The 18635-nt window shown below is 36.5% G+C and overlaps 1 protein-coding gene across 1 annotated transcript in view; it reads left to right on the forward strand.

Moving 5' to 3' along the window:
- The window catches only part of LOC126367298 (disintegrin and metalloproteinase domain-containing protein 11), a 371689-nt gene that overhangs the window by 31303 nt on the left and 321751 nt on the right, over window positions 1–18635 (forward strand). Inside the window, exon 3 of the mRNA XM_050010750.1 lies at window positions 10261–10311. Coding sequence (XP_049866707.1) covers window positions 10261–10311 — 51 coding nt within the window. The remainder of the gene's footprint in view (window positions 1–10260; window positions 10312–18635) is intronic.

Genomic DNA, 18635 nt, shown 5'->3' on the forward strand with positions numbered 1-18635 from the left:
TTTGACATTCAATTTACCAATTCGAAATACGAGTAAATTCTCGTAAATAGTACGAGTAAATTCTCGTAAATAGTACGAGTAAATTCTCGTAAATAATGCGAGTATATTCTCGTATAATACAAAAGAAATGACCCTCGTTACGTGGTAAATAGTGTCGCCAACAAATTACATAGTTTGGGACCAAGTGTGCCCCACGACGCTCCAGTTCTAGATGATTAATGGGACCCTTCGCTAGAGCTGGGACATCTATACGTCTTGGGTAACTAGTATCGTAATGGGGCATAACAGGAACATTTCACACAAGCTTTCCTTGTAGAAAAAAAGAACATCAAAAATTTTACTTATATACATAAATTCAAACCAAGGTAAGCAGAGACTATGAAATTCCATTTTCTTCGATCCTGACACACTTCTCTTGCTTCCTCCACATTCATACATCGTTACATACACGCACGCCCGTTCTTAGTAGATCGTACTAAACCTTTTCTAAGGACATCTCCAAAAAGAAGCTACTATACAAATAAAAATGGTATAAATAATATAATTATCCAGAGTAAAATTATTGTTACGAACACAGATCTTTTCAGTATCATATATATTTACTCATCAGTATATATTTACTGTTTTCAAAATCCAAGCGCCATTATTTTATTAAAATCATTTAATAATATTTTTCATTGAAATTGTTTAATTTTACAAAAGTATCCACATGCTAGTAAGAGAACCTGTAACTTCAAAACTTTCAATTAATTATCGTATTATTGCATAAGTACAATAATACGGTACTTAATAGCTGTTATATACTCATAAGAGAGTATATAATAGCTATTTCCAATACTTAATACAAATAATTGGCATACCATCTCTATACAGTACGCGTTTTTTCTTTAACACAGAAACTTTATGTTTCTCGTATATTTTTTTATTTTGTATTATTCAATGTCTGAGTGACATGACACACAGGAGGGGGGCCCAGGGGGGACGCAGTGGAGTCCCCCAACAACTCCCTTTATAGCCCCCTGGCTACAATACAAGGAGGTACAATTTGTTAGCAGGCAGAAAGCAGGTGAAAAACCTGACGGTTATTTGAAAGTTATTTAGGGTTACATTACGTTGTTCTGCGAGGCGCGTGTAGACGACTTCCACGCGATCATGCGTAAGCGCTGTCCGTCTCTGCTGCGCCGTGCGCGTGCCAGCCCCAACACCATCGTGAGCGCATTGGTGGACCGGTACGAACCGCTGCTGAACCGCTGGGTGCGATTGCACGCTGTTACATAGTTGCCCGCGGCTTCGGTGTTTCGGGCTGACTTGATGTAGTTTACTTTTTTTAAGTTTACATCACCATCATCAATTTAAGAGCCACGCTCTTGTCTGTGTAGCAATCTCCATTCTTGTCTATCAAGGGCCACTTCTTTGACTTCCTTATAAGACACGACGTTCGCCTTCTCTTTAATTTGTTCCATCTAAGCACTTCTTGGTCTTCCCCTTCCTCTCTCAGTTTACATGGGTCTTGATTTCATTACGACCCTATTCACAGTCTCGTTTGCACAGATACAAAACCCATTAAAGTTGAGAACCTAGGTATACTTTGCATACAACATAAGTCTATATAAACTTTATGATTTAACCCGACATAACCTCAAACTTCATTATTTTATATCAGGTATTCACGTGAATTATTTTTGTTACTTACTCTCTTCTAAGTGGAAGTAAATAAAAACATAATTTGGGTTGACGTTAGGCAATTTACCCGGTATTTCGGGTAAATGGGAATTTACCCAAATAATTATAAAATGATACTATGTATAAATTCCCACTCATACCCATTTTTTACCTTCCCTCAAGCCGTGATAGCCCTGTTGTTAGAACGCGTGAGTTACATCCCAGTGTCACGCGTTTGAATCCCAGTTTGGGCTCTAAACTGAACGTGACTTTTTGAATTTAAATTCATGTTTTTAGCACGTGGTTTCTAGGGTTTGTGCCCGGTTAATGGCAATAGGCTTGCCCCCTATAACATGGAATTTAACATAAAAAAAAAATATAACATTTGTGGCGAGAAGCGGGTGTACTACGCATCTCTGCCTACCCCTTCGAGGATACTTTATTTAAATAAAACAAGTAATAACTATTGCAATTCTATCTAAATTAAAAACAAATTTCTAAGTACGCTATATAAGAATTTATTACTTCAACAGACTTCTTCAATTTGGATCTTATTAATATTATTAACTCTTCAAATAGGTTTTCTAGAAGGTTCTTATTTTATTAGGTTTCATTATGATTGAGTAGCGAACCAGTGAGACGAAAGTCTTTCGAAGTTTCATTCTGTATAAATCTTGATAAGAATTTTTTTTTTTAATATTTATCATTCAATTAGGTATCTGTAGGTACTAAAATATATATTTAAATTTCAAATACATTTAGACAATCTTACAACTAAACATTACAACCTTGTGTATAAGTATATATGAATAATGGTAATGTATTTGATATCAAAATAAAGGATTTTCCAGGCTATTTTACACAAGAACGTCCCATTATTATTCTGATCAAAATAAAGAGAAGCAATACAAGTAGCAACATAATTCTATACCATAGCTGATCCAAATATCAAGCAACGATTATTCTTATGTATGCTTCTGCCATCAGATTATATTTTTGAATAAATTCGTACCTGAGTAATGAAAAAATAGGTAATTATCACGTCAAATCTGTACAGCGCCATCTATATTGTATTTCGAGAATGTAGCCTGTAAATTCCCTCATTGAATACAAGGGTGCTTATACAGGGTGTTAGTGACATCGTAACGAATACTGAGGGGGATGATTCAGACCATGATTCTGAGTTGATATCAAGTGGAATTTTCCGTCGCAAAATTCATGTTTTTTATTTAGTTTTTTTAAATTATTTTCGACTCTATACTTTTGCGATGAAAAATTCCACTTGATATCATCTCAGAATCATGGTCTCAATCATCCCTCAAAGTTGTCGTTACGAAGTCACTAACACCCTGTATATTTTACTTCCACCGGATGGCTCCCTCAGCATCCGAACCACGCAGAATCTCTTTTCAAGAGCCAATTTAACTTCCCTGAAAACTTATTTAAGTTGTGAAAGATTCCGATCGATCGCGCGCCATTCTCAGGTACTAAGTAATTACAACAACAACTGCTTTATAGTCAAGTTATGTATATATCGAGTTATATTTGGAGATAAGTTTTATAACATAACTAGCGACCTGAGGAAAAAATTATATTATTTACGACATCACATTAAAAACCTCAAAAATAACAGTATTTCTCCACTATTTAATGGATGTTATTATACATATAAACCTTCCTCTTGAATCACTCTATCTATTAAAAAAACCGCATCATAATCCGTTGAAAAGTTTTAAAGATTAAAGCGTGCATAGGGATATAGGGACAGAAAAAGTGACTTTGTTTTATACTATGTAGTGATTTTAAGTTCCACGTTCTAAGCCTATTGTCATTAACCGGGCACAAATCTTAGAAACTACGTGATAAAAATGAATTCAAATTCAAAATGACCTATTCGAACCCTTGACGCAGCAATGTAAATGATGCGTTCTAAGAACAGGATAGGGTAAAAAATTAGTATAACATTAGTGATACTATTTGCTTTTAGCAATAAGGATAATAAAATCACAAAATCCAAAAAACTAGAGTGAATAGGCATTTAGTAGATGAGCGCGGCCTCCGTGGTCCAGTGGTTGAACGTTGTGTTCACGATCCGGAGGTACCACGTTCGAATCCCGGTGGGGACAAATCACAAAAATCACTTTGTGGTCCCTAGTTTGGTTAGAACATTACAGCTTATCACCTGATTGTTTGAAAAGTAAGATGATCCGTGTATTTTTTTTAAATCTTTATTCAAGTTACTAGGACTCATATTTTGTTAATAACAAAACTTATATACTAGGTTAGTAGATCAAGGCAATTAAATACAAATTATAATAGGAGAGTTGAGCCGCGTACTCGCGACTCACCGCCACGCCATACCTTTGGAAGGTAAGGTGACGCTTTGGAAGGCACGTTAAGCCGTTGGTCTCGGCTATTACTTTCTTATATTGAGACTTTGGCAGCTCAATAATAAACTTGACACGAGAGTTGATGAGGTAGGTCATCTACCTCATGATAGATTCTACGCTTCAGTTCAGCGTTAAGTAACCAATGCAGATTGTAACGAATACAACGTTTAACGTTTTTTTGAAGGACTTACATTGACCGAATTGAAGATGTCCTCAGAAAAGGTTTAGTACGATCTACTCTGAACCGGCGTGCGTGTATGAAGCAATTGATTAATGTGGAGGAAGCAAGACAAGTGTGTCAGGATCGTAGCAAATGGAATTCTATAATCTCTGCTTGCCCCGGTGGGAAATAGGCGTTATGTATGTATGTATGTACAACGTTTTACATTGCCCCTTGGATATACGTAGATATTCGTATTTCACTTACTCACTACACGCTGATGCATTATGCACGAGTAGTCTGTCGAAATTATCATAATACATATATTCTTTGGTAACGAGGTTCGGAGGGAAAAATAAGAATATTGAAGTCCTATTATTGGCTGTTTCGGATAACGAAGTTGATTCTGGTAAGTAAACGCGAAGAGCTAACGAGTCTAGTAAATCATGACCTGAAATTTCACGAAGTGATTTTTTGTGATATTTGAAAATTTGATTCGATTTTTGAAGGTCTTCGAATTTGATATTTTAGTCTCTTCTATCCTATGTTATTTTTTTATGATATTTGAAAATTTGATTCGATTTTTGAATGTCTTCGAATTTTATATTTGAGAGGAGTATCTACTCCTTTTCATTTTAGTGATGTTGATTTCTTTTTTCTTATTGAGTCTTTTACATAATACACATACAAACAGCCTATAACGTCCCACTGTTGGGCAAGGCATCCTCTTAATTACGGCGTATACTTAGGAGCCTGCAGGACCAACAGCTAAACCTGCTTTCCGAAGCACAGATACGATAATCGCTGGTTTCTGCCCGAGCTAGGGTTTGAACCTGCAAACTTACAGTGAGAGTGAAGCGTTCTTCCCACTGTGCTACCACGGCTTTCTAATATATATGTTAACGATGGGCTCATTGGAGCGAACTCATTGGTCAAATATTCTTTTTTGATATGACATTTTATTATACTCTTTTGTTTTGTTTTTCTAGGTTTAGGACGCATTGGTTTTTACTTTTTATTATTTGCGATATCTATGTATGCAGTTAATCGTTTTAGAATAAAGCATCGTATCAACTAGGCAACAGTTGACGCTCAACTTGTTTCGCGCAACATCTACGACAACGTTGCACAACAGCGCGCGACGTTGCCAGCTTAAGCGCAATATGTCGCGCGGCTTGTTTGTTTAGGAAGCATCGTTAGTTGAGCATCAATTGTTGTTGAGTCAAATTCAAATTCAAAAATATCTTTATTCAGTAGGTAACATAGTTACACTTTGAATCCTCAATTTTTACATAACGAACGTCTCATCCGCCTAAAACTACTGCAGATTCTCACAACCTGTATAGCCGGGGAAAAGAAGCTGCAAAAAAAACCTCGGCACAGGGCCCTAGACGTTCTTAAAAAAATAAAAATAAACATAAAATATTGGTATACAATTGAGTAATATAGCTGCCTAATATCAGTTCTCAGACAGTTAATCCCATGCATTCATATCTTCTAAATAATCACTAACTTTACTACTAACCTAACTACTGTCTTAAAACAGTTGAAAGGCAAATTCTGAATGTCAATCTTATTGTAAAAACGTATACATTGCCCCTTAAAAGATTTAGTAATCTTATGTAATCGACTGACTTGTAAAGCAAGTTTATTTTTATTCCTGGTATTAACAATGTGCCGATCGCTATTTTTTGCAAATAATCCTATATGTTTTTTTACATACATTAAGTTTTCAAAGATATATTGTGATGCCAAAGTTAAAATATTAATTTCTTTACTTAAATTTATTTCTAAGTGGAGACGTGAAGAGCAACAACACTAGTTCCTCTGACGACATGTTGTCCACGACAGACGTGTAGTAAATTCGTAGACAGACAACCTTGTTAAACAAAAATTCCTCGCTAAATTTCAACATTTTGGACAACATGTTGCGCGCCAAATGCTTCCAAGTGGAAACTCGGCTTTACTTACATAACATAACATAACAAATACTTTATTGCACAAACAGGAAAATACAAAATACAAAACAAAAGAGAAATAGAATTAGTACAATAAGCGGCCTTATTGCTAAGTAGCAATCTCATCCAGGCAACCTTTAAGTATATGGTATACTTACATACAATATATATTCGCTTTTGATATCCATGCTTAGATCTAATATTGTACAGATCTAGTAATAGTAGGTAATAATGCCGTATAATGGAGAATTAATCAGTTTTCGGGGAACACCGCGTTTGATGTACACATACTCAAGTTATAATATTGTAGTGTTCATCTCTGTTAATAAGGATATTAAGTCTCAATATGTAATGAGTATTTAATCATCTGTTCTAGTGATATCATTTCTAGGGTGGTATTGATAAACTAAACTCAGCTGAGACTGCCCTCAAGATCATTCTCAAGTCCCTGTTTTTATATGAGAACTGTCACATTGATAATGATCTTGAGAGAGAGTCTCGAAGCTGAGTTTATTAATACCACCCCTAGACTAAAATGTGGAATGAGCTTCTCTCTGAGATTTTACCGCTGCTCTATGATATGGGGTTCTTCAAAAAAAGAGTGAAAAAGGTTCTGGCTGATTGACTGATGCCTTCTAGCTATAAGTTTCATCATATCTACTCGTATCTTAAGACATTGTTATAGCAGCAGCATCATTTCCAATTACGAGCGCGTTTTTACGTGTGTATTTTTTATGACTATATTTCAAATTGGTTTAGTCAGAGGTACAACCATCGCAAGATTAATTGAGTACCCGTGCTTCTGCGAGCTTTCTATAAGACAAACATGATTGGTTGTAGATGTATCGCTGTCTAAAGGAGCAGAAAGAATAAGTACATGCTACATACATAAACTCACGCAAGTAATCCCTAATATGTTGGGCATAGACACAAGTACATTTTGAAAACCAAAAACATATCATTAAAAATAAGAAAACGGTTTATTAAATCATATATTTGGAGCATTGCACTCTATGGAAGTGAAACGTGGACTATGACACAGAGAGACAGAGAGAGATTGGAAGCGTTTGAGATGAGGTGTTGGCGAAGGATGGAGGGTATAAGCTGGACTGAAATGGTGTCAAATGAAAAAGTGCTGGAAAGATTTGAAGAAAAGAGAACCATATTGAAGACTATAGAGAACCGGAGAGGAAATATGATTGGCCACCTGATACGACACGATTAATTTATAACAAACATTATAGAAGGAAAAATTGAAGGGAAGAAAGGAAGAGGTAGACCTAGGAGAACATTTATGAAACAAATAAAAGAGAAGGTGCAGGTCGTGTCGTATCGGGAGGTGAAGGTTTTGGCGGGAAGAAGAGAGGAATGGCGATCACTCCACTGACAAGAGCGCAGCTCTTAAATAGAGAGAGAGAGACACAAGTAATGAAAGACAACTTGCAGCCACCGTCGATAAGAAGTCCTAATTTGGATGTGATGAACCTTATAATGGCAAGGAATCAGCAAAAAAAATAAATGAATGTTTCATTTACTCGTTACTAAGCCCACATACGACATATGGCAACATCTTATCTAGTTCTCACATTATGCCCCGCGTTGACACTAATTCTCGACTCGGTGGGCCCCTTGGGAAATCTACGCGATCTTACCCCTGAATTTACCCCAATGATATTATAATTTTTACCCACAAAACATTTTGCTGTTCCCCCAGAGGGAAGATAGGACAAAATTGTGTGCAGTTGAATTCAATAGGAGTTCTGTTAGACAAGTTTGTTTTAGAAAAAGGCAACGGTTTTGTAAGAATTTTGCTGTCTGGTAACATTTTTCGAAGAAGCGAAAAATTTAAATGAAATTTTGTATTCTTTTCTAGACATTTATATTTTTACGAAACGATTTTCTTCAAAAAATTAAGAACGTAATTCTTTACCTTTCATCGCTTTTTAGATACGTGCGTACACAAAGTCACATGGCTTGTAACAATTTATCTCGTTAAAATTAGGTATTTTAAAGTCTAATATTATTATTTTGCTTACATTTTTAGTTATTTCTATAAAACTTAAGAGCCTGAGCATGTCGTCATGTACTCACTAATCGTAAAGGTGTGTACGCGAAAGTATTTTTTGTCATCTTTAACTATCATTATGGTAGTTCACAACCCGGGTTTTAAGCAGTCTTAAATAACTTTTAGATTTTTTCCGGGCTTGAGCTCTAACCTATTGAATTCGACTTTTATGAGTTTGAATTCATATTTGGAACATAGATAATTTATATCCTCCGATTGATATCCATTTGTGCCCAGTTATTGACAAGAGGCTCGCTCCCTATTACATGGGACGTAGACATAACTGACGTGGAGTGAGTGTAGGTATATGTCGTGGCCAGATTTTAGAATTGATAATTTCATGATACAGGACGGTACGACAGGGCAGACGGACAGGCAGGACGGTTTCGGTACGGCAATTCAGGACGGAAGGGGCAAATCACAGGGACTGTAACCTGGAACCTGACTGAGGGCAGCAGTAACTGTCAGTACTATTCAGAGGCGGAGGACAGGAGTCCTAGCATGGCTTTGTAATAAACTACTCTGGGCGCCATCCCACTTGCGTCAGACAGAGTACTGCGGGGCGGAAGGCAAGAGGGAAACCACTGCCCTATTTTTCCCTAAAAAAGTGGCATAGAAAATGCTGCACCGACAAGAGCGTGGCTCTTAAATTGATGATGATGATGAATTTCATGATGTGCTCGATCATGAAATTATCATAACTTATGAAATAGAATATCACTCGTTAGACTCATCATGCGGTAGTTTGGAGATGCAGACGTGTTGCTCTGTTGGTACTGTTAAGTTTTAGAGAATTAACTGAACAATTACAATTATGAAAATAAAATTAAATGATCATCACTTTAAAGTAATTTTCACGTCACACACTCCAAACTAAACAGTCCGTGTCGCCATTACAACTAACTTGAGTCGTACCCAACTTACCTCCCGCTGTGAGAACTTGTTCGACTTTCCTCCACGATAAGCACACTGGCGTGTAATTGAAATAACTGAGCCGGGGCAAATTAACACATTTCCTAAGAAATACACAGGGGCAAAGAGAATAAGCTAAGGGTACTTAGAATTATACGTAAAAAAAAAATCAAAAACTAATGTTGACTTTTCTCGTTGAAAATCAATACATAATTATGTATTGTCAAAATTAGTTTTTGATTTATTTTTTTCAAACTAGGGAGTTTGATTAGGCCATTACTGGCTCATCACCAGATTGTCCGAAAGTAAGTTGATCCGTGCTTAGAAAGGCTCGTTAAGCCTTTGGTCCTGGTTACTACTTACTGATGTAAGTAAGTAGGCGTTAGGCTTAATAGTAACCCTGACACCAGGATTGATGAGGTTGGTACTCCACCTCATAACCCACACGATAGAAAAATACATGGCTTTGTAGGGTGGGATATTCCGTAGTTAGTTAGTTTTATATAAGTTCGTAGTCCTTTTTTCTGTTGGTAAAAATAAATATTGTATTAGACAAAAACCTAAATGCCTATTAATAATGTATTTTTACTTTACTTGAATAAAATCATAACGCAAACGTATATGTATTAGGATGGGGCGATTTATTTATTATTTTTTTATCGCTTCGGTATACCTGTAAAAAGTTGCTATTTTAGGCCAACATTAAGTACAAAAAAAAATCAGTTGACTTATGTTCATATCGTCATAAAGTTTCGCCCCATCGTCATAAAGTTTTCAAAAATTTAGGCAAATTATGAGTTTTGCCAATTTTTTTCAAAACATCGCAAACATTTTATTAAACTCCTGAGCGACAGTTATTACCGGTAGAAACATGCGTGTTGAGACTCTAGGTAGGTACCTATACAATGATCCTGCTTCCGATTGAAAAATCATTGTATAGGTACCTACTTCCCTTATTTTAATTGCAATATATTATAATTTTGTATAAATTTAAATTCTAAATTATAATTATAATATATAAATAATATAATTATAAAATATAAATTTTGTATAAATATATAAATTTGAAAATATCTTAAATAATTTCTTAACATATTTTGCTTGTTGTTCCAGGGTAGAGGCTTCGGATCGGATTACCAGCAAGGCACCAGATCACGCGCTAGGGTAAGTGAAATTAATTCATTAATATAATTTGCATACATTTTCTCTGTAGGTAAACGAGAAAATGATTATTAATGAGGTGAGCTAAGTAAGATTGTATGAACGGCGTTTGATATTGTAAAGATTTTAGTTACAAAGCGGTTGTGTGTTGTTTTGTAAAGACGACGGAGTATTTTTACAAAATATAGATGAAACTATAATAAAAATAAAATTAGATGTAAATATAGCTGACGAGGAAACTGACGAGAGAATGATGTAGGATTAGAGGACGTGTAAAAACTTCTTCTTCTATCGTGTTGGTTATGAGAAGTACAAACCTTATCAACCCTGGTGTCAGGGTTACTATTGAGCCGCCAAATACCCCTGACATGGCTCATGTAACGACTACTTACTTACATCAGTAAGTAACCGGGACCAACGGCTTAACGTGCCTTCCGAAGCACGGATCATCTTAGTTTCGGACAATCAGGTGATCAGTCTGTAATGTCCTAACCAAACTAGGGACCACAAAGTATTTTTTTTTTGATATGTCCCCACGGGGAATCGAACCCAGGACCTCCGGATCATGAGCTCAACGCCCACCCACTAGACCACGGTGGTCGTTAAAACATCTAAGGAATGATAATAGGTAAATCCTATATTATCAACTTTCAGTAGCATAGGATAAACTCCAAAATGAAAACAAATGTGTAACTATGCTTAACAAGGCGTGATTATGGCAACCCTACGCCGTCATGTCCCAAACTCAGTATTACCAGGTGCAATTTATGACTTTACAGGGTTCAGAATTAAATCTTCATCACGATTCATTGTGAGTCGCGGTTGGTAATGAGTTTACATCGTGTTAAGGGCCGTGCCCGGACACCGTAACATACCAGGTCCGTATACGTCCCGGCACAAAAAAATCTTTATAATATGAATTTATATGACACAACGTCCAATAGACCGTTCCGTCACCGATCAACACCAAAGCTGTGCATACACTCTCCGTGGTCCAGTGGTTGACCGTTGGGAGCTCTCTCTCTCTCTCTCTCTCTATCTCTCTCTCTTCTCTCTCTCTCTCTCTCTCTCTCTAACGCTCTCTCTCTCTCTCTAGCTAACGCCGAAATACTGTGCAATAAAGAACTATTGATAAAATTTATAATTATATTTAATATAATTTTTAATATAATTATAAAAGTAAAAATTCCTTTTTTACAAAATTTCTGTTTAATTACTGTTTTATAACTGTTCAAAGATAAATTATGGATGACAACGAGAATTGTAAATACGTATTCATTGCCTTAATGGTTTTATGCAGTCGATATGTAAGGCAAGTTTATGCTTATTCCGGGTATTAACAATGTGTCGATCTCAATTCTGTTTTTTTTTCCATAATAATTATATTAAATTTTCATAGATATATTGTAGCACCAAAGTCAAAATGCTGAGGAGGACGCGTCAAAATGGGCCTGAACTTGGGCTAAGACCAATACACACGAGATGTTGTTTTTGGGATAGGTCATTAAGTCATTATACATACCTAACGAAAAAAATGAAATAAAAAAATGAATCAACCGGGTTCTTGCACAGTCAAGGTAAAAAGTTTTATTTATTTCTCTATTAATTTTCCAAACAATAACGGTATTTTTAATTCGAGTGAGGAAAATATAGGCCTAAATGTCACTGAAGTGTTCCCACAAAGAACGTCTTACCGCGTTGAATTATAACTTTAAATTTAGTTGTAAGTGGGTGAGTCCGTCCACAAGACGTCTTAAGTGGGCCGGAAAACGGAACTGGAAATACAATTTTTACCATACATTAGCCCACGCACAGAACCCTTTAATCTTGCGACTCCGCCCCTTAATTAATGCGCCAGATGTCGTCGCTCGCGCACGTAGCCAATTTGTTAGGCAAAATGTTTCTTGACAATATAGTCGTGTACGAGCTGTTAGTTACGGCCGAGGACCGACCGACGATTTATTTGTTTTTAAAGGACGTATTTTACTTTATACCTATAAAATATTGCATATATTTCAGAGAAGGTAGGGGGGGGGGGAGGCAAGAGGGTAACCATTACCCTATTTTTCCCTAAACAAGTAGCATGGAGAACAATACGTGACTTATTGTAGATTTGGCGCAGATGGCATTCAAATTCAAAATTCAAAAATATCTTTATTCAGTAGGTAACATAGTTACACTTTGAATCGTCAATTTTACATAACGAACGTCTCATCCGCCTAAAACTACTGCAGCTTCTCACAACCTGTATAGCCGGGGAAAAGAAGCTGCAAGAAAAACCTCGGCACAGGGCCCTAGACGTTCTTTAAAAAAATAAAAATAAACATAAAATATTGATATACAATTGAGTAATTTAGCTGCCTAATATCAGTTCTCAGACAGTTAATCCCATGCATTCATATCTTCTAAATAATCACTAACTTTATAATAACCTTTTTTGTAAAGTTTTTGTTTAACTACTGTCTTAAAACAGTTGAAAGGCAAATTCTGAATGTCAATGGGAATCTTATTGTAAAAACGTCTACATTGCCCCTTAAAAGATTTAGTAATCTTATGTAATCGACTGACTTGTAAAGCAAGTTTATTTTTATTCCTGGTATTAACAATGTGCCGATCGCTATTTTTTATCTACTTGGCCGGAAACCACGCCGACAAGAGCATGGCTCTTAAGTTAGTGATGATGATTTCAGGGTACTATGTATTGGTCTTTCAGTTATATATAGTGACAACTTCGAACAATGCTTGGGAATATTGGCAACCAATAATTAGGCAGCCATATTACTGTTTTTTAGGAACATGCGCCCAGGTTTTTTTACAGCACCTTTTCTCCGCTATACAGGTTGAGAAGCTGCAGTAGTTATAGGTGTATGAGGCCCGTGCTTCGGAAGGCACGTTAAGCCCTTGCTCCCGGCTGCATTAACAGTCGTTAATAACCATCAATCCGCACTGGGCCCGCGTGATGGATTAAGGCCCGATCTCCCTATCCATCCATAGGGAAGGCCCGTGCCCCAGCAGAGGACGTTAATGGGCTGATGATGATGATGTTTCCAACCTTTGAATTTGAAGCTAGATAAATATGTCAAAATCGAGGCAAGTGTCTGCTTACCCCGCTAGTGGGAAATAAGCGTATGTTTAGGTACCTACGTCAATATATTAATAGTATGGAGAAATCTCACCATAACACCGCTCGATCCCGATGCGTCGTGCTCGATGAATCGTTTAAAAGGGCCTTAATAGTGACGAGTTTCAACCCCGTCATCCGTATAGACGACACACCTCTCCCTACTCCTTCAGAGATACAGGCTTGAAGCTATACTATCTTATGTTCTGATGGCAAACATGCCATGTTTTAGCTCTATAAATATAGAGTCGGCGCCTTCTCGCATATCACCAAATATAAACGTCCCCAAAATTCCCAAGACAACCTGACTATGCAAACACATCCTTCATTTGGCCGCATTATACCTGACGCCACATGCTCATTAGGATTCAACAAGCCAAATTCAGCTTAATACAACCTTACATGAGAGTTCAGAATTGATAAGGAGCTAGAATAACGACGTCGGTTTAATTCTGGCGTAAGGAAAGATTAGTTAAGGTTGAATTAATGTGTTTTAAAGACAGCCTCTCAGGGAGAAACGTAGAGGTTTTCAGGAGATTTTATACGTTAAGGTGCTGATTTGAGTACAAAACATCTAATTTTATTTTAAGTTACACCTGTTATTTTCTTATCCGCTGAAAAAGAAAGGGACAGGTAGTCGACAGGCATAAATTTTATGGAACACACGTCAATTTTAGGCAGAAATTTAAAAAGCCAGTTATTCATATTTTTTGTCCTGAACGGAGACTTAGATAGTATGTACTGTTGTTAATAAACGTAATGAACATGATTCATACGATACAGGATTTGCCTTATTGCTTTAATTTATTATAAAAGGACGCCACACAATATGAAATTAGAAGGTTAAACGAAGAAAAATCTGTACAGCGACATCTGTATTGTTTTTAAGGACCGAACCGTGGAAAGTCAGACATCTTTGTTTTTCGGTACAAATGATGACCCTTTTTATTAAACTCAGTCACAATTGCATCTGCCACCCATTATTATACAGATCAAAATAAATTGAAATAATATAGGTAGCAACATAATTCTAAAATTTGAAGTGATGTTATTGTCTTGTCTTCGTGTGTGGCGTCCTTTTATAATAAACAATTTATATTCTATTCTATATCTACGAAGGTATACCAATCTTTAACCACAACATACACCTAGTTACGTGCATACCAAGCCTCCGTTTAGTATTCGATTGCGCGTCGACCGGTTAAGCCCGCGCCTCCTACGGAATAGAAGCAATTTCAGACTCCACATACATGTTCAAACATGTTTCTATACGTACACAATGAACGGGGAGATTTGGTTCTGTACGGCCATTTGTCTTGTTGTACTAAGATGGTACGGTTCCAAATGACGTCATCTGTTTAGATCTTAAACTATAACTACAACTATCTCCACTACTACTAGTATCTCTCTACTACTCTTCTCCTTTCTTTCTTTTTTCTTTTTCTCTTTTTTTTTCTTCTTCTTCTTGCTCTTTCTACTACTATCTTTCTTGTTGTTTATTTATTATTTTTATTTATTTATTATATATTTGTAGATAATTATTTATTAAAGACGATGACGGCATTTTAGACAGCGATACATCTCACCACCTATCAAGTTGGCCTAATAGAAAGCTTGTTGGATTGTGAGTGAGGGGTTTTAAAAAGCCACATCGAAGCAATACATCTAAAAAACAATTTTGTAATTTGAAATTTGCGCACAGAAAAGTAAGTGCGCAACGCAAACAAAATGTCAAATAGCAATATTGTTTTTTTTAGATGATTTGCTGCGATGTGGCCTTTTTAACCCCTCTGCTCACAGTACTCTGGTGTACGCAAACAACAACGTCAATATACATAGATAAAATCTTTACATAGGTTTAACACATTATATTAACGTCTTAATATTACAATTTGAATATGTTTGAAATGATAGTCTTAAAATTAAAAAGGGTACTAGTTCGGCTGATGGCGTATCGACCCGCATGGGAGGCAGTACGATGCCAATTTTCAGCCAGAACCTATTGCTGGGCCGATAACGTAATACCTTCCCCAAGTGCTTTCTCCCTGTCCATTCTCTCTTCCAATAAACTAGAGTGAATAGGCATTTACTAGATGAGCGTGTGCCACTGTGTGTGTGTGGCCTCCGTGGTCCAGTAGTCGAGCGTTGTGCTCACGATCCGGAGGTACCGGGTTCGAATCCCGGTGATCCCTAGTTTGGTTAGGACATTACAGGCTGATCAACAAATTGTCCAAAAGTAAGATGATTCGTGCCTCGGAAGGCATGTTAAGCCGTTGGTCCGGTTACTACTTACTGGTGTAAGTACATAGTCGTTACATGAGTCATGTCAGGGCCATAGGCTCAATAATAACCCTGACACCAAGGTTGATGGGGTTGGTAATCCACCTCACAACCCACACGATAGAAGAAGAAGCGTGTACCAACTTTCACTTACCGCTAGATAAGATTCTCGTCAAAAAAAAACATATTTTCTTATTAAAAATAAGTGAAAAAATATACGGTCGAATTGAGAACCCCCCTTTTTTGAAGTCGGTAAAAAAATAAAGCTTACCGTACTCTATTCTCTGCTATGGTCGCAGTGGTATGGTCACGAGCATTAATATGTATACACTTTGGTACCACGTCACATTAACTTTTAAGACAAATTGAACTGTAAGTCTAACTAAATGTCAAATATGTTAGTGAGACAGAGTCCTAAAGTGGGTACATTATAATGCTCATGACTGTACCAAATCTCATCGCTCACATATTACTCGCGCGATGTCAATCGAACATGTCTCAGCGACTTGAAACATGTGCATACAAATTGTCAATAGACTTTACAATTCCCTCAGCGTGTCTTCAAGATATTTCTGTTTACACTGGCTGGTAGTTGTTTTAGGAGAGATAATTTCCAGTAAATACATTAAACATAATATAAGCATGCACATGACTATATCCTAATGGGGTAGTCAGAGGTACATCCATCGCAAGATGAACTATTTACCTCAGCGAGCATTCTGTTAGACCAACGTGATAGTTGGTGAGCCGTATCGCCCGTTTAGGCGCAGAATTTCCAATTCGCAAAACGTCCAATTTGCAGAATGTCCAATTCGCAAAACGTCCAATTCGCAGAATGTCCAATTCGCAAAATGTCCATTTCTCAGATAAATTAATATCTCATTGATTGGTGCAAGTCCTTTCGCTCCTCGTTTGAGCATGCCTGTGAACAACAATATTACAACGTAGCAACCTGAGTGAGTAAGTGAATAAATTAAGATAATCGCAGTTACGTAAATCACGCCTATTTTCTACTGGGGTAGACAGACCGCATATAAAAGTAAGTGCCCTATGCAAAGAAATGTCAAATAGCAATATTGCCGTCTTAGATGAATTGCTTCGATGTGGCTTTAGGTATGAATAAAAAACCTAATAATAATCAACTCATTTATTTATTGTACAAAAATAATAAATACCTAAACCTAACAATTATTTACAAATACTTAACTAAATAATTGAGATTTTATCACCAAACGTTGATATATTACAAAATTAAAAGAAAATATATAAAATTGAAAAATTGCTACTTACAAATAATTATTACGGAATAAAATGGCCCTGATTCTTGCAAACACCTCCTAATTTTATTTTAAGTTATACCTGTCATTTTCTTATCCGCCGAAAATAAAAGGGACGGATGATTGACAACTGTTAATTTTAAAATGAATGAAACGAATAAAGTAGGCATTTCCCTCATGAGTAATCCATTTGACGTGTGCTGTCAGTTTACTTCTGTCGGGTTATTGGCTCATATGAAATTTTGGAAGGGTTCTTTAAAGTTCTGTCTAAAATTAACGTTATGTGTTCTATAAATTGTATGCCTGTCATTTTCGGCAGATAAGAAAATGACAGGTATGACTTAAAATAAAATTAGGTGATGTGTGCATCAGCACCACTGGATTTATCAAAAGTCTTAACCTTATCGTAACGCTAAATCAATGACATCTTCCCATTTGATGCATTTATATCAGGTATTGTGATCATTTTAACTGGCCGGCGTAGGTGTAGGAACATAAGTATGGTAGCTATAACTCCTACCACTATAAGTACTAACACCATCATGATGTTTTTCGTATTTAGCATCGGCAAATGTAGTTCTTCTACAGTTTCCAGTTTAGTACCAGTTCTGCCATATACTATAGAACTGAATTCTCCCCAACCATTCTTCAACTTTGGTCTCACTACGACACCATATTCCGTATCTGCTTCTAGTTCAGTTATAGTAATATGTGTTTCTTCCGTTATTTTAACATGTTCTGTTGCTACCCCTTCGGCGAATACTGGAAAACACGTCACTTCATAATTTTCAATATCGTCATTAGGATTATTAGAATCAATAGTCGGTGTATCCCAGACTAAAGACAATTCATCACTTTTCACACTAACAACTCTTAATTTTATTACAGACATAACAGAAAAGACTTTAACGGCATAAATCGCCAGACACGCTCCTTCATCTTTGAACGCAAACAACACTCCTTTTTTAGCAACCGGTACACTTATAATTTCGGTATGCATTTCTTCTGAGTTGAATTTCCCTTCTTCCGTTGCAATTTGTTTAACTAAGTTGTAACTTTCTAGTTGATTGACGGACTGGTACGTTGGAGCTTTGGCAAATTCATTGTAGAACAGAGTAAATGTTTCTTTGCAGTTGGCTACTTCCGATCGTGAAGCTATTAGTGAGCAGTCTCGAATTTGGAACGTGATTTCAATGTTGATTTTATTAGCACCTCTAGTGTCAATAAAAGGTGTTAAGAGCCAATTGTTAGTTTTCTGATATGCTATATCGCATACCACGTATGATCGCCAGTTGATCTGTCTGTAGAAGTTGGAGTAAGACTGTTCTGTCCAGCCTGGTGTGCTGGTGTATTGGGTTAGCGGGTATCGCGTCCAGTTCAGATTATACTCCTTGGTAGTGTCCAATAGCATCACTTTCTCTGCTTGTATCTTGACGATAATCAACAATGCGACTATTGTTGATATTATCTTCTTCATCTTCGCTATCTTTTATGAAAATTTACTTATTTATTAGCAATTTTTCGCTCACGAATTTTCTCTTTACTTTTCTTACACTTGGCGCTTAAATTATCAACAGTTGTGTAGTTTGAAGTTTATTAAAAGTTATGTTCTTATCGACTGTGATACTCGACAAATACTGGTTAAAGAG

The sequence above is a fragment of the Pectinophora gossypiella genome, chromosome 6, assembly GCF_024362695.1.
Source record: "Pectinophora gossypiella chromosome 6, ilPecGoss1.1, whole genome shotgun sequence".
Classification (NCBI taxonomy): domain Eukaryota; kingdom Metazoa; phylum Arthropoda; class Insecta; order Lepidoptera; family Gelechiidae; genus Pectinophora; species Pectinophora gossypiella.